This window comes from Tenrec ecaudatus, chromosome 11 (assembly GCF_050624435.1).
Source record: "Tenrec ecaudatus isolate mTenEca1 chromosome 11, mTenEca1.hap1, whole genome shotgun sequence".
Lineage (NCBI taxonomy): Eukaryota > Metazoa > Chordata > Mammalia > Afrosoricida > Tenrecidae > Tenrec > Tenrec ecaudatus.
In genome coordinates this window covers 5,031,854-5,052,689 of record NC_134540.1, presented here as the reverse complement: position 1 = coordinate 5,052,689, position 20,836 = coordinate 5,031,854, and the positions used below count along the sequence as shown (strand labels likewise).

The following is a 20,836-nucleotide window of genomic DNA, read 5'->3' as shown; positions in this document are numbered from 1 at the left end:
AGGTCTTCAGTCGCCCACCCACCCCGCCCTCCATTGACACTGCGCTGACGTTAGGCTGGGCAGCGTAGAGGCACACAGGTGTGGCTGCTGATGCAGGGATTGACGAGGAAAGGACAGAAGGAGTTGGAGCGTGCACGGACAGCACCCCCACCATGGGTTTCTAAAACAAGCAACCCACTAGGACAGGGTGGGACTCCCCCTGTGAGTCCCAGGGCTGTAGCTCTTGATGGGAGCAGAAAACCCTGCCTGCCTCCCTCGGAGCAGCTGTGACAGCCTTAGGAACGCTAGGGTGTTAATTCCCTGGACCCCAAGGGTCACGCTGAGTCAGAACCCACATGGGGCCAACGGGTTTGGCCTGGAGGTGGGGCCCGGGCCCAGTGTCCCACCAGCTCCCAGCTCTTACCTCTGCCTGTCCCTGCCTGTCTGTCCGTCCTTTCTCAGCCTAAGAGTGACCAGCAAAAGTAAGGAGTCGGGGCTTCCAGACATCCACCGGCCGGTGTGCCCCTCTAGCTGTGGGCACTCCCAGGAGGGCAGCCGCCGCTTCACCTACGACCCCTCAGAGCTGGAGAAGGAGATGTGGAGCTGCTCGCCGCCCCCAGACTACAACTCAGTGGTCTTGTACGCCACTCCGCCCGTCTAGAGGGCCTGAGAGTCCCAGAGCCAGGAGGCCACCGCACCTGACAGTCCCTGCTTAGACACGTCCGCCCATTCCCCCTCCGCACAGGGAACGACACCCTCCCACCCCCATTTAATCTGCCTTGTTTTATTTCCCCCTTTGTGCTGACTAACATGAATGTAACCCAGACACACAGAGACATAGTGAGGAGGGGAGAGTGCTATGGCCAGGTCACTGGGTAGGCAGTACTCCAAAGAGCCCAGCCCCACCCAAGACCCCAGGGCCCCCAGGGTGGGCACTTCCAGGCCCTTTGGGAATTCCGAGGGAGGGGGCTTCAGATTGTTCATGCAGACTGGAATGAAAAGTCCTTGGATTTGTTTAATCTGGGCCATGACTTAGTTCTGAAGCCAGCCGGGGCACTGCCAGTGTCCCGCAGCCTGGGGGAGCTTGTGGGGGAAGGGAGAGAGGAGGTCTGCAGCTGCAGAAGGTCCCAGAAAATGGGCAGCACCTCACGTGAGGAAAGAAAGGGTGAAGGGTGGCATGTAGCAAGGCCACCTGAGTGCCACCATCCACCCGGTCCACGGAGACAGGGCAGGGGCTGAGGGGTATCCTCCAGGTCTTGAGGGGACATATATGTGTAGCTGGAACTGCAAAGCGAATCTGAACCAGAGGCAGGAAGCTGGCCTGGCCATTTGCCACGGGGCCCGGCGCTTGGCACTACCATTTCCCCCAGAGCACCAGCTGAGACCCTGAGTGTTCTCCGTGAGGTTGTCACCTCCGTGTGCTTGTGTCCCATCTAAGTCTGTGTTTGTAGAATGTTCTGTTCATACCTGGTGCAGACACTCTGCTGTGGGGAACCCGGACCTCTGAGAGGGTGGGCTCTCTCTTGACCCAAAGGAAGGGCCCAGCAGCCAGACCGTTCTGACCCAAAGCACAGCCAGGGTGCCCCACCCCCACCCCCACCCCGCCAGCCTCCTGGAAAAGCATTAGCCCAGTGCTGACAGGTGACCTGTGGCCGGGAAGGTGAAGAGTGGGACATGCAGTGGTCTTGAGTCCCCCTTGGCCCACGTGGGACATTGCCCAGGTCGGTGGTGAGGAGCATGTGGTCGAGGAAGGGCTGGGGCCCTGGCTCTGCAGCCTAGCTAGGCTGGGTGTCTGTGACTCGTCCTGTTGTCAGGATGTGGGCACCTGACTGGTGGGCCTGGGAGAGGAGCAAGGTTCCCCGGTGGCACTGGAAGTGGTGGTCCAGCAGGAGGAAGACGAGGCTGCGTGCCACCGTTGAGAGGGCCAGCCTCAGATCCACGCCGATCCTGCAGGGAGGCCGTGGGGGAGTCCACGCGATGGCAGTTCCCTTTGGGCCACACACACGGCAACTTCGTGGGTCCCACGACACCCGTCACTTTGTGGAAAGGCACTCTACAGGCACACGAGCCTGGAAGGCCAAGGCTGGGTCACAGGGTGTCCATCCTGGGCCACCAGAGAGCCCGGCACTTCCTCTTCTCTGTACCCTCCCAGAGCCCAGTGGGCACCAAGCACAGCCAGGAGCAGCGGGGAACCAGGGCCCCTGCCAGCCTCTGGTTTCTGTTTTCACGACCAATCGGGCGGAGCACAGGGCAGAGCCCGAGCTGCCACCCGAGGTCTGTGTCCAGGGCCCCACCTTCCTTAGGGAGACGCTAAGGGGCTGTGACGATTCCTACTTCCCCAGTCACTCAGGTCTGTCACTCACAGGAGCTGAGTCCGCCCCTCAAAAGATCACGAAGCTTCCCCCACCCCCAACGGCTTCACACACACCAACGGGGAAACCCAGAAGGGCGACTATCCAGCCACAAGGTGTTTCCAACAGATTGGCCCATCGGGACAGCACCCACTGAAAGCTTGGGGGCCCAACTCATGGACGGTGCTGTCAGAAGCCTGGGTTCTGGCACCCCACGCAGGCGCTAGTGTTTCCTTTTTGGTGATGTGTCTCCTCGGGGTGGGGGTCGGGGGTGCTGAACACTCCTCCCAGAGCCACACTCCGGCCACCCCGCCAAGTGTCCAAATGCTTCAACAACGTAGCCCAGACCAGGCGAATGTGGAGCGTGAGAGCCACCTGCCAGCCCCAGAAGCCCGTCTTCGACTGATGGTGGAGGTGACCACACGTGTGTGTATATAAGAGTGTGTATGTATGTGTGCCTATTTAAGGAAACTGGAATTTTAAAATTACTTATATAAAAGCCAAGGGTATATGCTGCAGATACAAGACCCGGTTTGGTCCTATCTTTCTAGTCATTTATGAATGTATTTTGTACACAATCTCCATATAATAAACTTAACTGCCAAAGCACCTGCCTGCTTCCTGACTAGCTTGTAACTGCCCATGAGGGTCAGAAGCTGCTATGCAGGGGGGGGGGAGGGCACATGACTGCCGTCGGGGGAGGCTGTTGTTAAATACACTAGCCGCGAGGTTGGCTGTTCAAAACCACCAGCTGCTCCCCAAGAGCCCCTCTGTATGCACTGCCGTCTGCACGGGCACTCGTGTGCGGGAGAGCACAGTGAGGGGGCAGGGCCCTGGAGCCCTTGCTTGGGCGCTGTGACAGTGGGACAGCCCCTCTGGCCCTTCTAAGACCCTCCTTTCTCTAGGACGGTGAGGATGGCACGGGGCCAGGGGAGTTCCATTCTGTGGGCCAGTCGGAGTAGACCACAGTCCTCTTGGTTGTGTTTTGAAAATCTGTTAAGTTCCTTTGGCACAATTCACATACCTCCCCTCTCAGTAGTTTGAAAACATGATCGTTGTAGTCACCCCACTGAACCTTTAGAATGTTCTCCAACAAACAGTAGTCCTTCCATTGCTGCTGCAGAGGGAGAGACAGGCTTTCTGCTCACACAAAGGGCCGTCTCAGAAACTCACGGGGGCAGTCCCGCCCTGTCCTATCGGGGTGCTGTGAGTCTGGATCTGGGAAGACAGGGATGGCTTCTTTTTTTAGCGAACTAAACACTGAAAGGGGATGTAACCCACCACAAACAAACTACATTTCTTGGGGGGTGGGGGCAGAGACAGCATTCAGGTGCACCGACTTGTAACATTCACTGGACTAGGTACAATCTGCGGATGGCACACTCTTCCTCTCCCGAAACAAGGGAACAGAACCCACAGAACTGCCCCTGGGGGTGCCCGTGACTGAGAGCTGGTCCTCCCTCAGCACGGCTGGTGGTCTCCAGCTGCTGCCCTTGCAGTTAGCTACCCAGCACCTCACCACCACACCACCGGGGCAAGTGGGGGCTAACTCGCTGGTGCCGTCCATTCCCGGTGCTGCAGACCAAGGCACTCGCTGCACTTCCAGAGCAGCACAGCCCCCAACGTGGTGGAACCATGAGGAAGAGTATCCTCACTTGGACGGGGAGAGGGGACATGTCCCGTGCCCCAGCCCGTCTGCCACCAGCTGCAACCGGCAGGTCTTTATGCAGCATCCCCTCTGGGAGATGCGAAGTGGGGAATGCCGCCCTGTCCTGCAGCTCCAGCACCGCCAGTCCCCTGGCCACCGCTGCTCACCATCTCTCAGGACCGCAATCCCATTTACCAGCGCCTCTCCGTTCCCCTTGATAGCACAGTGTCCGAGGTACTTACTTACCCGGAATGGCATGCCTCTCCTTGAAACCCACTGCAACCCGGCTTCCTCCCCGACCCTCGCTGAAGCGGCTCCAGCCAGGCTTCCTACCCAGAATCACAGCAGCCCTTGAGAGCACTCGTGGGAAATGAACACGGAACGGACGATAATGAAGTTTCCCACCGACTTTGGGAAGAAAGCCCCACCCTGTGTATTTCCTAAGGGGCTTTAAAATTCCAAACCCCTGGCATGGAGTGGATTCTGACGCACAGCTACCCTGTAGAGGAGTGGTTCTCAACCTGGGGGTCGAGCGACCCTTTCCCAGGGGTCACCTGATTCATAACAGTAGCAAACTGAGTTATGAAGTAGCAACGACAATGAAGTTATGGTGGAGGGGGTGTATGAAAGGGTCTCCCCATGAGGAAGGCGGACTCTAAACCCTGCTCTACCACCTGCTCTACCACCGTCGTTCCGCAGAAGTGGACTCGTCCAGCTCCCCACAGTCCCAGCGCCTGGGACAGAGACCCCGGGCCAAGGTGGCACTGGGCAAGTACTGCGTGTGTGTGAGCTCAGCGGCTGCCGCTTGAGCCCCCAGGACAACGCCTCAGTTCACATCACCATATAGGACTCCTCACCCATACACGAAACCCAAAGGCGAGCTTGCTTCTGCAATTCTTTATTAAAAATAATGCTGTACACATAGGACTGGAGAGAGGAGTGGAGATGGGGAAGGCGTCTCGGGACCGTGACGCTGGAACAGAACAGAATGGACGGGGCTCGGGCGGGACATCCTGGACACACGGTCATAGGAACAGAGTGACAAAGGGCCCTCAAATGCACCACACAGACCTGGGAATCGGGGCAGGAACAGTTCTTGAAGGATGGCAATGATGAGGGGACATGATTTCAGAGGTTATCCTGGTTGGCGTGATGGCCGGCAGGATGGTGGGTCAGGAAGTGTGGCTCTTCCGTGGGACTCCTAGATCCCCAAAGCCTCCACGAACCGCTCAGAATAGCGCAGAGACACCCCCTACGTGGAATTACACTGCGGACAAAGGAGGGCTCCCAGAACAGCAAAGCAGAAGTGAGTGAGAGTTCTCTTGGGGGTGGGGGTGGGAGATTAACAAAAAAAAGTTCCCAATGAAAAATAAATATGAAAACAAAACTAAAAATACATATGCATTACCTGACACCAACTGTTTTGTGATTTTCTTTTGGGGGAGGGGGCATTTACTCATGAAAACACCTGCTGTCCATCATGTAAAGTCCCCCAAGTCCTGAGGCCAAAGGGGCTGGAGCCCCCAGGCCCACATGATGTTACGCTCGGGGTGGGTGACTGGAATGGCCTTACAGAGCACAGCCTGCTGGCCCCCAAGGGAGCCCCGCCCCCCTCCCTCCCTCATTTCTCACAGAGCATTGGTCCACAATTCACTGGTCAGAAAGTCCCCAACCCCCCAACGAAAGAGGTAATGACCCCTTTTCCTTTCCAAAGAAAACAACATTGGAAAACAAGAATCTCCAGCCTGCTGATAAGTTAAGCATTTCATTTTTCTTATAGAATACAAGTCTTTTTTTTATACAAAAGAATTACAATATGATTTGTCAAAAAACATATAAAAAAGACAGCTGCTCTTCCTCAAAGACAGGAGCTAGTAATGATAAAAGACGACTGTGTTCAAGGTCTCTCTAGTTCTTGTTCCGTGTGTGCATGCGCGCATGCGCACATGCGTGTAAAAGATGATGGTGCCCAGTGTGAATGATCCTCGGACGAGTGAACGCTCTGTCCCATCGTCTAATCCGTTGACCCCAAATGCAGTATCGGATTCTTGCTGTCACTCGGCCCTGCCCGGGTGCTACGAGACCCAAGGGGTGGGGAGGTGGGGCGGCTCTGGTCCTCAGAGCTTTTGGGTCACAAAAGAGGAGCGTGCATGAAAGAGAGAAGGGAAAAAAAGGCGGCAAATCCGAGGCAGAGTCATTTTAAAGCTTGTAAAAAAGTGGAGGGATCATAAAAACATCTCTGAAAACTACAAAGGCGGTGTTGTTATTAAAAGAGAGGCCCCAGGTGCCGGCCACCCTGGCCCCCACCCCCGGGCACCAGAGCAGCATAGGAGTGCCCCGTGGGAAACATTCGGGGCCAGGGAAGGAGAGCGAGCCCACTTCACTGGCTTCCTGTTTGTAGGTGTGTGGTTTTGTTTGCTAATTTTTTTGTTTTAATTTTTTTTAAGAAAGAAAATTCCTATGTATTTGGCAGTCTTCGGTATCAAAGTATAAGTATTTAGCTATAAACCCCGCTGCGTTTGGTGACCATGGCATGGTCCCAGTGTTTAAGGAGGATGAGCAGAGACCGTTAGGGCCGCGTTGAGACCGACGCTGTGTGGGCCTTCCCCCAGAGGGAGTTCATTATCAAAACGTCCGTAACTTTGGGCTGAGCAGGGACTGCGAAGGCACAGCAGGACGCTGACGCGGCTCCAGGTATGGGCTGGACAGCTCCAGCGCGCTACGGGCGCCAGACCACTGCTGCGTCGTTCCTCTCGGCAACAGTGTCTCTGTGTTTTATCCAGTGTCAAGTACCGTAATAAAGCTGAGCAGGACTTCAGACCCAAAACACACCAGAGCGTAACAGCACACTGCAAGCACACCTACAGAGCCGCCCCTTCCTGAACTCGAGGCTTTAACAATGAACATCGACTCTCAGTCTCTCTCTACTCAGAGAAAGAGCACATTGCATACACGGAGCTGCAGCTGGCGGGCAGGGAAGCCTCGCTCGCTCCACTCGCTCCGGAAAGGCTCAGTGGCGTCTGAACACAGAGCTGCCGGGTGGGTGGGTGGGTGGGCCGTCAGTGGCGGTGTGCATGCCCCTGACTTGGGGCAGATCCACACCAAGGTTCACTCTCCGGCACTCCCCCAGTGGGCCCGCCACCTAGTGCCAAAAGCGCACTTGGGCACCGACGGCGGGCAGCACCGTGGCAAGAACGACCACTACACTGTCTTTCTAGGACAACTGTACCTGGTCCGATAAGCCTCCAGGGCAGCTTCCCCACCGCAATCTCCCCAGGGACACACACAGCTGCCCACCATGGCTGCCATGAAATGGTCTTGGAAACAGTGCCCCTTGGTAAGTCTACATTGTGGCATAAGAGTTGAAAGGTCAGAAAAAAATGTCTCTGTAAAAAAAGTAAAATTAGTGCATATACAGGTGGGGGTGTGGGTGGGGGTGGGGGTGGGATGGCGTCCCTTAAGCTAAAGCAGACTCCAGGCAGGGAGGGCCCTGCTGGTAGCCAGGGTGCCACCCAGTGCCAGCCAGTCTTCTTCAAGTAACAGTGTACCTGACTCAAGTGCAAGCAGTCGTGAGCACCTGCTGTGTCCCCAGGGGTGACATGAGATGACTGACGGCAGCTGGCGATCGGTCCAGGTCCTCGGCAGTGTCCGGCGCGCTGTCTGCTCCCACAGACTACACCTGGCCACCGGCCGCCGCAATCAGTTCTTGGAACGTGTTCTCAAAGCAGCGCTTCAAGTCACTGTATGTGACCACGAGGACGCTCTTCTCGTCTCGGGAAATGAGGCTGATTTTCTCAGGCACACCCGCGTCTAGCTGAAACAGGGACACGCACGCGGAGCGTGAGGGCCGGGGCCATGCCCCACCCGCCGCCCGATAGCACTGCGCCCTGTGCGTGAGCATGGCTGACGCTGGGTCCACACACACACAGCGAGGGTCAGATCCACCCGACACAGGGCTACACGGTGTGTGTGCCTATCTGATGCTGGTAAATCAGTGCTATGTCACCACACCACACACACCCACGAGGGTCAGGGTCCACTTGCTCTCAGAAAGACACTTGCCACAGTATTTGTGTGTGTGTGTGTGCACGTGGGCGTCCAATACTAGGTCAACCAACACACACACAGGTACATATGAGGGCGCTTCAAAGGTTCCTGGAAAATTTCCACTTTACTATAATTTCATTTTCCTACTGACTCTTTCCAGCCTCCTCAGAAAAATAGATGGGAATTTTTGCCACATTCTTTCCCAGATATCAACAAGTATTTTGCAAACATGGAGTGGTCTGCAAGGAGCTCTGCTGGCACCACAGCTAAGCATCGGCTGTGCCCCATGGCTCAGAGCCCCCCCCCAGTTCCAGAAGCCCAACAGGAGAGAGCGCAGGCACGAACGTTTTGACAGTCCCGTATACACACTGTTGAGCGCAAGGCCCCACAAAGCAGACAGACATTACCTTGTTCAGACACGAAATGATGTGACTGAGGTCGATCCAGGGAGCACCTGCTTCTGTCACCTGATGGAAGAGGTGGTCCCTAAAGAGCTTCAACAGGTAGCGGTCGCCGGTCTCTGCCCAAGTAGGGTCCTTCTGGAACCTGGCGGAGAATGCTTTATATCAGCTCAGTCCCAACATCTCACAGCCACACCTCACTCTTAAGACTGAAAACTTGTCTGCTCCCAGTAAATAAAGAATTATAGGGTTGGCTGGAGGGTGTTTTCTATTTTTTTAAATCATTTTATTAGAGGCTCATACAACTCTGATCACAACAATCCATACATAAATCAATTGTGTAAAGCACACTTGTACATTCATTACCTTCATCATTCTCAAAACATCCACTCTTCACCCAAGCTCCTGGCATCAGCTCCTCAGGTGTTTTCAGTGTGGTTTTTGGTGTGTATTCTGTTTTAAATCCTCCAATGGCAGTAGAGAAATTTTTCAAATTCCCCATGTTTTGTGGTATCCAGCTTACTGCTAGATGTTTGCTGGCTGAACCCAACAGTGGGTGAACATAGGTACAGCTGTCAGTCAGTCAGTAGGGCCCTTCCAGCCATGGTCCTTTCCATGATAGGACCATTCTGGCCTTCTTACACCTGAGGCTAGAGGCCCCTTTGGGAAGGACATGATCTGCTAATGCACAGGAGTAAGATGGGGTTAAGTCCTGACCCTAGTACAGGCTAGAAGCCTGGTGGCCGAGTGGGGCCCACAGGGGGCGCCGTGAGTCACACAGACTCTATGATGGTGAAGAACCCATAGGCGGGGCGGGGGGGGGGGGGGGCGCCGAGAGTCACAGCGACTCACGGGCAGTGAGTCAGAGTTGGGATTTAACAGAGGGTATGACTAGGACCACGGTCTGGGTTGCTGTCACTTGTAACGGATGTAAGGAATCACAGCTGAGGGGCACAGCGCTGCTCTGGGAAGGCCTGCGGAGAAGGCTGGCCGAGTAAGGTGAGAAGGAGGCCGAGGCCTGCTGGACACAGCCTGCCAGAGGCCCAGGGCCCACGTGCATCAGGAGACGCAGTCCAGGTGGAGGTGGGACACGTTACCTGGTTATTATGGTCTAAGTTCATCTGACTGCACTCTGGTGCTGGAGAAGATCACTGACAGCACCATGGAGTGCAAAGGTCACGCCAATCTGTCGGAAGCAGCACGGTCAGAGAGCTCCAGGCATGGAGGCACACTCTAGACCTCTGTGTCAGGCCCTTGGCGAGGACATCTGCTTAGTGCCATGGAGTGGTGGGGAGGGAGGCCCTCGGAGATGGGCCGACACGGCGGCAGTATCAAGGGCGCGGGCCGAGGAACTACTGTGAGATGGCGCAGGAAGGAGCGCGCAGGCCTTCCTTCTCGTGTGCATACGGACACTATGGGTCGGAGCCGGGCACATCGCACCAAGCACCGACACGCAATGTCACCTTCTCTGCACGGGTCTGGTGAGATGGATGGGAAATGCTGGCAGGGTGGATTCCCTGTTGTGCAGAAAAGGAGCCCGCTGAGGCCCAGCACTCAGCTCGCCCTGCCCAAGCGCCCCAAGCTTCTTTCTTCAAGTCTCTGCGGGGGTTGCAGGATGCAGGAACGCGCGGGGCTTCCCTCAGGGGTAAGGAGAGGACAGGAACCACATGGAGCGTTGAGCGTTTGAGGAGAGGAATAACACTTACAAGAACGACGAGACCACATGCCCACCTCCGTCCGACAAGGCGCACGGACACCACCGCAGGAGGATCCAGAGGCTCCCAACGAACGCGACAGACAGCCCGGTCCCCGGTCAGGAGCACTCACCCTGCCACGTGCCAACGCCCCTCAGCTCACTGACACACACACTCAAACACCACCGGGCTCACTACATGGTGCTTTTCAACCAAACCAGCGGATTCTAGAGCTTAACACAGGACTCACTTAACTATTGACTTCAGAAAACACCCCAAACAAACCAGCAGGAGCTGAGGGTGGAAACGAAGACTCACAGGTGTAAACCTATCAGCAATTCAGACCGTGGGGCCTCCCTCGGCTGAGGGGGCGATGGGAGGGAGTGAGAGCTCAAGCAGCCAGCAAGTAGCATTTGGGCAACGAACCAGTTTCCTGAGGTCAAGGGTGAGGATAAGAAAGTGGGATTCCCACCTCCCATGCTACTTAAACCCCACATGGATTTAAAGATTAACTATAGACAAAAGCACAAGTGCTTCTCCCTCCAGAGAAGACCCGCCCTTGAACCTAACTAGCGGCTGCAGCCCAGGAGCATGAGAAAAGGTGACTTAGAATTCATGTAAACTAGAACAGGTCCAACAATGCCCGCCGGCCAGTCCGCCCACTAAGACTGACCCTTTGACAAGAAAACGTGTCTCCCACCTAGTGGGAACAGAGAGGAGTGGAGACAGAAACGGGTCAGTAGACACCTGCGTGGGCTCACAGTAAACGCAACACAGACCTGCCATGGGGGCCAAACCCTGGCCGCCGTCCCCCCTCCCCCCCTCAGGACGAGCAGCTACAGGTTTGGTAAAACAATGTTGGCAGGCGCTCTGGTACCTCGCACAGGTGGGTGTGCACACAGATCCTAGCAACCAGCACCAGGGAGCATCCGCGCAGGCACATGGGGGGTTGGGGGGGCTGCACGCATGCAGTGGGGAGGCCCAGCCACAGTGCTCCTCACACGAGAGGACAGCAAAACTTTGGACGTGTCGTCAGGAGAGACCAGGCCCTGGAGAACGACACGGGGCTTGGGAAAAGTGGAAGAACAGTGGAGAGGAGGCCGGCCCTTGAGGAGCTGGGAGGACAGTGTCTGCAGCCCTGGACGCAGCATCTCCTTCTGTGGTTCAGGGGGTCACTGTAGGTGGCAACCGACTCCTGCTCAAAAGCATCCCCAAAAGTGTGTCCGTCTTTGGGGAAGCAGACTGTCTCATGGTCTGAACTGGTAAACCTTTGGTTAGCAGCCCAGTGCAGTGACCACTATGCCACCAGGCTTCGCACATGTGGAAGCCAGACAGACCCCCTTCTGTCGAGCCCGTCCAACTCACAGTGACCCTCACCACGCAGGAAAGAGCTGGCCCTCTGGGCTTCTGAGGGGTTTAAACCCTTTACAGGAGCTGACAGTCTCCTCTTTCTCCCCAGGGGCAGCTAGTGGGCTTGAACCACTGATCTAGGGGTTGGCAACTCAGGGCACAGTCCACTATGCCACCAGGGCTCCTTCCTCAGTTACACAGTGCTTGGTATGCACTAAAGTTACCTAAATAGAGAGATCTCCAAAATACATCACTGAGAGACAAAAGCAAGGTACAGAACACCAGCATGGTTTCCAATTTTACGCACCAAAATGGTGTGCGTGGAAGGGAGAGAGGAGGAACAGATCACAATGTTCGACACCGACACATCACCACCGCCGCCCCTGCCCCCGGGGAAGAACAGAAACTGTGAGGGAAGGGAGACAGCAGTCAGTGTAAGATATGAAAATATATCAAGAGCTCATGAGAGAGGGGGGAGCGGAGAGGGAGGGGAAAAAAAAGAGGACCTGATGCAAAGGGCTTAAGTGGAGAGCAAATGCTTCGAAAATGATTAGGGCAAAGAATGTACGGATGTGCTTTATACAATTGATGTATGTATATGTATGGATTGTGATGAGTTGTATGAGCCCCTAATAAAATGTAAAAAAAAGATATGAAAATTATAATTTATCAAGGGGTCACGAGGGTGGGAGGGAGTAGAAAAAGAGGAGCCGATATCAAGGGCTCAAAAAGAAAGTAAAAATTTAGAAAGTAATGATGGCAACATTGTACACATATGCTTGATCCAAGTGAAGCATGGATTGTTTTAAGAGCCGAAAGAGCCCACAATAAAATGATCTTCAAACAAACGAAAATCAGTGCTGCAGAAACAGGTTCCGGCACAGCAATAATTGTTAAGTGTGGGCCGGATCGGGTAGTGTTTTATTCTGCTGCACAGAGAGCTTAGGCTCACCTACAATGAAGTCCTTCAGCTCACTGTAAAACTCACTGCCCCGTGGCTGCCACACTTTCCAGGGGTGCTTGCACTGGGCTGCCTAACTCAGTGCATCCGCTGACTTCCTGGCTGCTGCTTCCATCGGTGGATGCCGATTATGAATCCTTAACACTTCAAAAGAATTGAAATCAAAAGGGTGCGGGCATATGTGTGAGGAAGTAAGAAAATCTAACTCCATCTGTACTCTGGAAAGACAGGATACTTTCTTCACGGCAACCCTAAGCACTAGAATGTTCTAATTTCTAAAAGATGTGTCCATACATAACAGTGGCTCTCCACCTTCCTCATGTCGGGACCCTCTCATACAGCTCCTCATGTGGTGGGGACCCCTAACCATAAAGTTAATTTCATTGCTACCTCATCACTGTCAATTTGCTACTGTGAGGATTCAGGAGACCCCTGTGAAAGGGTCCTTCGACCCCCAAAGAGGTCACAGCCCACAGGACGAGAAAGCCACATCAAGAGGTACTTTATCACTCTGGCAGAAGGGTGTGACATGTGTTTATGGTTCCTTGTGCTTAGTTTTCTGTCTATGACAATTACTAATTATGGGAAAATAAAACACAAAACAAAATCCACCAAATAACTGCAAAAGAAAGGGAAGGGCAGCAAGATTCTCTGTGTGGTGGAGCTGTGAGCAGGGTGCCCCCCACACTGTACAGGACAGAGACATTTTCCTCCTGTAGGGTACAGAGTCACAAGCTGGATTAAAAGAAGAAACCAGCAAAAAGCCTCCTAAGAATCGGCATTGCAAGTGTATGCTCTTCAGAAATGGTATGAATACCCGAAGTCAGAGCCGTCACCACATGGCCCTGCACCTGTGGTTACCCTGGCATCCCTTGCCCAGCGGTGGCCAGCCTTGAGCGCCTGGCTTAGGAAATTGTCTTTGCAAACAAGGCAAATGGACTTGAACTTCAGGGGGCAAAAACGGTCAGACCAGAAGGCTCTCAGGTACCAGCTTCAGAGAGGAGGCTAGAGAAGGGCCAGGAGTCACAGTTCGCACCCGCCCCCGGCCCTTCTGGGAAGGGAGGGGCTGCCAGGCTACTGCGCGGGGCAGCTCTCCAGAGGCCGACAGGGACTTCACAGCCCTTCACAGAGGGGAGTTGGGTCTGTTTTGGTTTTTTTTTCTCTTGTTTTTGCAAATCCAACCCAAAGGAATAAGGCACATTGTCTGACATGAGGGAAAGATGCAGAAAGAGACAGCAAATCCTTACTCTGGTCTCTCGTTGATGGTTCCCAATTTTGCTAGCAGCCTAAACAGTCTTCCATTTTGAACCTCCTGAAAGACATTTCAGAGGAGAAAGAACGTGACTGCTCCGGACCAGTGAATACATACTGAAAGTGAACAGGCACTCCTCACATCCTGCACCAGCAGCACTTCTAGACTGCGAAGCCCACCAGCCCCTCCTCCTGGTTGTTTCATAAACATCTGCCCACTGCAACCGGCGACTGTCAGCGCAGCTCCAAGGAGGACCTAGAGTCTAGTGCAAAGCCCAGAGCAAAAATGAAGACAGGAAGAAAAAAATGCCCACAGGAGATGAAACATTTAAGTACCAAACATCATGTTGGGGTAAAAATACCTGCCAGTCATCTCTGAACCAGCAGGGTAAAGACGAGGGTCTCTGTTTGCTTGTTTTAAATCCACCACGTGGACCACCCTACTCTTTACCTTTGCCAGGTCCTCCTCTATGACGTCATTTCTCATCTGAGCAGCATCCAGCTGGGTATAAAAACGAGCCCCAATCATGGGCATGATATCATTCACACTCCTCAGTCGGTTTTGGTCACTCAGCAAGTACCTGACAGACACAGAGAGAGAGATGATTTGCTGCGTGGCCTCGCTGCCCGTGCCCAGCCCTGCATACATGTCCACATACATGCAAGGTCATTTCCTTGTTGAAGCCAGATGGCTCCATTTCTTTTCTCTGGGAAAAGCTGAGCACTAATTTAGCCAAGACCCATTTAGTATCTTCTTTTTCATAATAGCTTCTGTAATAATTTCAGTGTCCTCTCTTAGTCAACTAGCGCAGATGGTGCAGAAGTGAAGTGCTCTGTGTCCAGCAGAAAGGCTGGCGGCAGGAGCCCTCTGATACCCCATGGGAGAGAAGGCAGACTGGCAGTCTGGACTCCCTGTCAAGCACTCTGTCTCATGAGAACCCGATGGTCTCACAAACCAAGAAAGTGTGAACCAGAATCCAATGACCCTCCATTTCTGGATCAGTCAGTAACTGACTGGTGCTTCTCCTAACAGAAAAGTGACTGCCCAGCCACCTCAGGGAAGCAGCCTCCAGACGCTTTCACCTCTGCGCCTGTTCAGCCCGATTTTCTCCACGGGGGTCTTATTTGTTGCCATGTTCACTCCCGCCCTCTCCCCCCCCCCCCCACAGGCACACTCCAGAAGCTGGCCAGCTCCTCGTGGCCAGGCTACCTGTGGTTGGATGCGTGGACAGTAATCAGTGCCTGGCCCACCCGTCTGTCTCTCATAGCCATCAAGTCCAGGTGGACTCACAGCGACCCTCAAGGGCAGGACAGAATTGCCCTGTGAGTTTCCAAGACTGAAACTCTTTACAGGAGTAGAAAGGCCCAACCTTGTTCCATAGAGCAGCTGGTGGTTCAGAGCTGCTGGTCCTCTGGATCACAGCCCAGCGCACACCCCCACCCCAGTGGGCCTCTGATGTCAATGTGGTCCAAAGGCCTCACCCTGGAGGCTCCCTGGAGAATGGTTAAACTCTTGCTTGACTTCCTAGCCCAGCAGTTCTGAACCTGTGGGTCGAGACCCCTTTGGGGTTCGAAGGACCCTTTCACAGGAATCACCCAATTCATAACAGTAGCCAACATGATAGTGATGAAGCAGCAACGAAAATAATGTATGGTTGGGAGTCACCACCACATGAGGGACTGTGTGAGAGGTCGAGCCACTGGGAAGGTGGAGAACCCGTCTCCTAGCCGAGAGGCTGGAGGTTCCAACCAGCCCAGTGACTTTGTGGTTCGCAGCCTGGAATCTGGTTCTGGAAGGTCACACAGCTCTGGTCTGCATGATCCAGACTCACGCTGGACTTGACTGCAGGGGGTGGTGTGAGACTTGTGGCTCAGGTTTCAGGACACACCAGGCTGTGTGACAGACCTGACATAGGAGTTCAAGTCAATGAGTAAGCAGGAGCACACGCTGTCATTTGTGTGCTGGGAATGAAAACGCCTGTGCCAGTCTCTGCCCACTCCTCCCCAAAGGAAGCAAAGCCCAGGAGCCTCAGGGCAGCCGTGTCTGCCTTCGTGTGCCCCCAGGACACTCACAGAATCAGGTTCTTCAGGTCGGAGGAGTAGTTCATCGTCACCAGTTCCATGGCTTTTGGCACATTATCCCGCTGAATCCCTGCCAAGGAGTTGCAAGCCAAAGCCAGCACGACTTTTCCTAGTGAGATCAGATCTGCTTGCTGACATGAAAGAACACACAGGACTGTCACTCAGGGTTCACAGGTGCTACGCTGCTGCCTAGGTGGCCAGAGGCCCTCCAGCAAATCAGGGGCCTTTGCTCAGTCCCTGATAATGGGTCTGCTCTCGGGAGCCCACCCAACCCAGGAGCGAGTCACATGTCCACAAAGGAAACACGTGTTGGAATGTTCATTCTAAAGAGAGAGAGAGAGAGAGAGAGAGAGAGAGAGAGAGTGTGTGTGTGTGTGTGTGTGTGTGTGTCAGAGACACAGAAGGACAAACAGGGCTGGCAGGCAGGCTTCTGTGCTCTGAGATGTTTCAGGTCAGTCCGACACATTGGCTGGACTACAGTCAAGATGAGGCAAGGAACTCTTATCAACACCAAAAAAAAAACGTCTCTGCTGTTGAGTGGACCTCATAGAACAGGTAGCACTGCCCTGTGAGTTTCTGAGTCTGTCAATCTTTACGAGAGCAGACAGCCTCATCGTTCTCCTGCAGCAGGGCTGCTGGGTTTGAACTGCTGACCCACTGGTTAGCAGCCCAAAGCGTAACCGCCCTGTGCCAGATGAAGAGCTCAACAAGAGGTATAGGGTTGGGTGGGCACATCCGGCCACCTCCCCACAGCTGCCTCAGGTCGGGGGCCCCCTCTTGGGGGAATAAAACTGTGTGACACAAAACTGACACGGGCTTCCCGTTGCTGTTTCAATGAGAGACTCCTGCGACTGGAAGAGTGCTCAGAAACAGCTGATTCCAGCTCATTTCTAGTTGGCGTCTGGTTGCCATCAGGACCCGCCCAGCTCAGCTCCAGCGTCATCCTGACTTTCCGGAGTCTTGGCTGTGTACTCCCAGTCTGCAGAGGCTCTGGCCTGGGTCGGGAGCAGGGCACAAAAAGCAGACCGAGGAAGGAAACGTTTCTCTGAAGACTCACCCCCCACCCCCACCCCTACACCCCAGCTTTGTGGACCTGCTTTCATTCTCGCCTGCACTTCACAGTCAGCTACGTGGCAATCAATGCTATGTGGCAAACATAAGCGTGTGCGAACACACACAGAAAGAAGCCCCATGTCTCGTCCCTGCTGAGAAATGAGGAAAGAACAGCCAAGGACTGGAGGCAGCCCAGGCTACGGGGGAAGGTGGTGCCCACGCACAGAGCAGTCGGGCCTACTGCTTGCTTAGCCCCCTCCTGGGTGCATCCCACGCCCCCCCCCCCTTGCTGTTTGGGGCCCAGGGCTTGTTTTATTTTACTTGAGTCTATTTTACAAGGCAACTAGAGAATCCACAGGCTGGACGGCCTCACCGCAGGTCAGCCGCTCTAAGGAAGAAGAGACTGTCTGGTCCTGTAAAGGCTAGCAGTCATGGAAGCCCTGTGCAGGGTCCCTACACTGCAGGTTGGAAAAGACTCAATGGCAGTAGGTTTTACAAGTCACAACGAAAGGAAAAAAGGACACATTTGTAAATGCCCAAACCTGCCATCCTGGTATGACTCAAGGACAATGTCTAGCAAGGGGTTCTCAGAGAAGGAGAGAGAGAGGCGCTGCAGGACAAAGCTGTGGTTGGGGAAGAGACAGGGAGGCTGTGTCCCTGTCCCGCCCTCCAGGGGGCGCTGCCACACAGGGCAGCTTGGCTGCGGAGAAGGGAGGGCGGGCAGCAGGATGGAGCATTGTCAGTCTGGGGCTTGCACCTTCAATGCCTGAGCAAGAAAAGGAGAGCTTAATGCTCCGGGGAAATGCTAACCCACTCTCCTGGCTGCTGCCATGTCTGCCCTTCCTTGCTTGCTTGTTCTGAAATACACCTTGTGGGGCTCAAAGGACAATCTTTCTCAGCGCCTTCAACAACTGAGCAGCAGTGGGAGGGCGAGTTTTTCTGCGCTTCTCCGTGTGACTAAGAAAGCCCGACTTGTCCCAAGTTCACTGCAAACACAAAGACCCACCACTGCCTGTAATGCCAGCGGCATCCACCCCAGAGTCCCGGGAAGGCCTTGGGGAGCGCTGGATGGTGGGGACAATGTCCTTCAACTGCCGTAACAACCGTGCAGCTGAGCACATGCAGCAGCAGCGGACGGCAGCACGCCTCCCCACGGTGGCAGGCTCGCCAACTGAACTGCTCCTGCCAATCAAGAGGCAACTGGCTGGCCAGCCACACTTGGAGGAGGGAACCAGGCTCATCAAACTCTGGTCATGGACACTTGAGTGACAGGCTGGCTCAGACCGTGGAGATGGAGAGCAAATGACCCAGCGAGGGACAACACGGGCTTCCATCTGCCGTCGTGGACCCCCAGTTAGGGCTGAGTCCACACACTGGCAGCCAGTCCCATCCAGTCAGCGCCTTATCGGTTTCCAGCTCTGTGGAGGCCCCACTTCAGGCTCACGGTCGTCACTTTTGCTTGGCCAGAGTCAGGCGCTGCACCCCTACCCCCACCCCCACAGTGTGTGTACGTGAGATACTCTAGGAGGCTCCCACAGGACTCGCCACCGTGGTGATGGCAAAAACCATGGCACTCAGAGATTGTAGCCAGTAACCCTCCCTCCGCCCACCCCCTGCCACCGAACAAGCACCCTGTGCCACTTTATAACTCATCACGCCTGTCTGGCAGAGACTCGGCCCCACGCCACGAGGAAAGCATCGGTTCTGATTCTTACTCACCTGGTATTGAGCCATTAATGCCAATGGATTACTATTCTGACTGTTATCAAATGTTAAAACATCAAAAACGCCAACACAATTTACTCGCAACCTTTAAGGGCCAGAAAAATCAAAAGAACATAGATTAAAATAAATTTTTCAGAAGATTATGTAACTAACAGAAGCTGAACACTTCATAGAGCAGGGCAATGAGGAGACTAAGCACCACACGAGGTTGCGGTAACAGGAAGGAAGTTAACTTAGCTCGAGGTCCCAGACAGTAACTAGCTCCTCCAGGCGTTGCGCCCAGACAACCCTGTACCAAGTCTACAGCCCTCCCTGCCACGCTACCCACGCTCAATGTTCCGGAAACTCCAACCTAACCAGGTGAAGTCCAGGTCCACGCAGCCTAACTCTATATCCGTGGGACCCCCACCATCAGTGTCGGATCGACCGGGACCTCACTGGAAATGCAAGTTGTTGGGTTCCGCCCCAGACCCAGAGAAGGAGCAATTCTAGGAATAACAGCCAATTAACTGTGTAAAAAGCGCCCCAGGTGACCTGAGAATTAAGAGAAGGAACTGGCTTATAGGACAAAATGCATGAACCCGCTAAGTCCTCCTTGGGACCAGAAGAACTAGATGGTGCCCAGCTATCACCACTATGCGTTCGTCCTAACCAGAGATAGGAAAGGAATCCTGGTAAGAGGGGAGAACATGGAACCGAACTGGAAATTCTTAAAAGTGCCCAGACTTCCTGTCTGTCTGGAAGCATCCTTGAGTTGCTCATTAAATGAAGTTAATAGTTCAGCCCAGAAAGTAAGATTCTTAACCTTAAATACCGCAATATTACTTTAAAAAGAAAAACAAATGACTGCATGTAAGAACAGAAGGTGAACAGCTATTTTAAGTCATACACGAGGAGAGGGTGGGGGGCCAGGAGATTCTGTCGATGGACATGAAGCCCCTTGAACTGAAATACTGATCATGAGGTCCAGAACAGAGCTAATCCAAGTGCTGTGAACATTGTCTAGGTTTTTTTGCTTTTTAAGGCAAAAACCATGCACACACAGCCCCCCACCCCGCCCCAATGGCTGACTTACTAATTCACAGTGGCAACACAAGTTGCACTGCTCCTCCAGCCCCGTCCCACCACCCTAACCGAACACAATTCCCCACCCTGGTCAACATTTCCAGCCAATAGCCAGCCATTTTATTAAAGATGTACTTTTTTTTTTTTTTAACTTACACATGAATTCAGTCACAGTAGCTCTCTGGATGGGGCACATGAAAAGGCAGAATGGAAACCCAGCATGACACTTTGCTTATCACGCAGCGGTCACAGAGAAGCGGCTGAAGCAGAAGCCCAGCCGGGCTGGGAGGCCCCCTACCTGGTCTTGCCGGTGATGAGGATCTTGGTGGGGTCCATGACGCGGCAGGCCAGCCCTGCGGTGTGGATGGTGCGCAGTGCAGAGCTCAGCTGGACGACGTATGCCCAGATGAGGGACTCTGGCAGCAGCCCGGCGTGCTGCCTGGGAAGCTGGCCATCGTGCTGACCTGCGGAACAAGGACACTTCAAAATGCCGGCCACCATTGGACAAAAAGGACCCACAACAAGACAATGAGCCACCACCCAAAAAGCACACTGTGCAGGTTCACAAAGAAAGCCTGCGTGTCTGCGTGATGAGCAGGACCGCGGAGGGGCTTCCCTACAGTCCAGGCGAGAACTCCACTCGTCCTTGAGCTCTGTGAGGTCCTCATACACAGTGCACTGTAGGAGTCTTGAGACAGACCTAGTGTTTGCCAAGGAACTCTGGAGGAACCATGGGCCAGGCTTTCTGCTGCTCCGCTAACCACAAGGTCAGCAGTTCAAGCCCACCAGCTGCTTGGAAGGAGAAAGATGAGGCTGTCTACTCCCTTGAAGATTGAGGGTCTCCTAAAGGCTATCAAGAGTGGACGTGAGTCAGAATTGACATGGTGGCAGTGGGGTCGCTTATATATCACGACTGATACACAGGTCCTCTGGTCTTCTATTAAAGGCCATATTCAGTGTGTCTCCCTGTGACACACGGGGGCCTCCCTCCCTGAGAGCAGAGCAGACGGGCCAGTTAACCCAGAGAAGATACAAGCTTAGAGACATGTGTTCCAGTGCTTGTCCACAGCAGTCGACAGTGTGAACAGCAGCGGGGCCTTGCGGGGAGAGGGGGGTGTGGCTTCCAGTGAGAAGCACAGACGGAAGGGAAGAGCGGCCCTCTCGCCACTAATGGACGGAGGGGCTCCGTCTATGGGAAGCTGAGAGCTGGCCCGCTGGCCAGCGGCTCC

At 54.2% G+C, this 20,836-nt stretch overlaps 2 protein-coding genes across 4 annotated transcripts in view; one reads left to right on the top strand and one right to left on the bottom strand.

Moving 5' to 3' along the window:
- FLT1 (fms related receptor tyrosine kinase 1) overlaps window positions 1-2,936 on the top strand; it is a 179,182-nt gene extending 176,246 nt beyond the window's left edge. The window contains exon 30 of the mRNA XM_075562804.1: window positions 442-2,936. Within this exon, the coding sequence (XP_075418919.1) occupies window positions 442-640 (199 nt within the window). The 3' untranslated portion in view covers window positions 641-2,936. The remainder of the gene's footprint in view (window positions 1-441) is intronic.
- A 1,924-nt stretch (window positions 2,937-4,860) lies between these two features.
- The window catches only part of PAN3 (poly(A) specific ribonuclease subunit PAN3), a 101,700-nt gene continuing 85,724 nt past the window's right edge, over window positions 4,861-20,836 (bottom strand). For all 3 annotated transcript variants that reach the window (XM_075562801.1, XM_075562802.1, XM_075562803.1), the window contains 7 exons: window positions 19,906-20,071; window positions 18,537-18,627; window positions 15,756-15,895; window positions 14,134-14,263; window positions 13,679-13,743; window positions 8,433-8,571; window positions 4,861-7,792 (listed from right to left, as the gene is read on the bottom strand). In XM_075562801.1, the coding sequence (XP_075418916.1) occupies window positions 7,652-7,792; window positions 8,433-8,571; window positions 13,679-13,743; window positions 14,134-14,263; window positions 15,756-15,895; window positions 18,537-18,627; window positions 19,906-20,071 (872 nt within the window). In that variant the 3' untranslated portion in view covers window positions 4,861-7,651. The remainder of the gene's footprint in view (window positions 7,793-8,432; window positions 8,572-13,678; window positions 13,744-14,133; window positions 14,264-15,755; window positions 15,896-18,536; window positions 18,628-19,905; window positions 20,072-20,836) is intronic.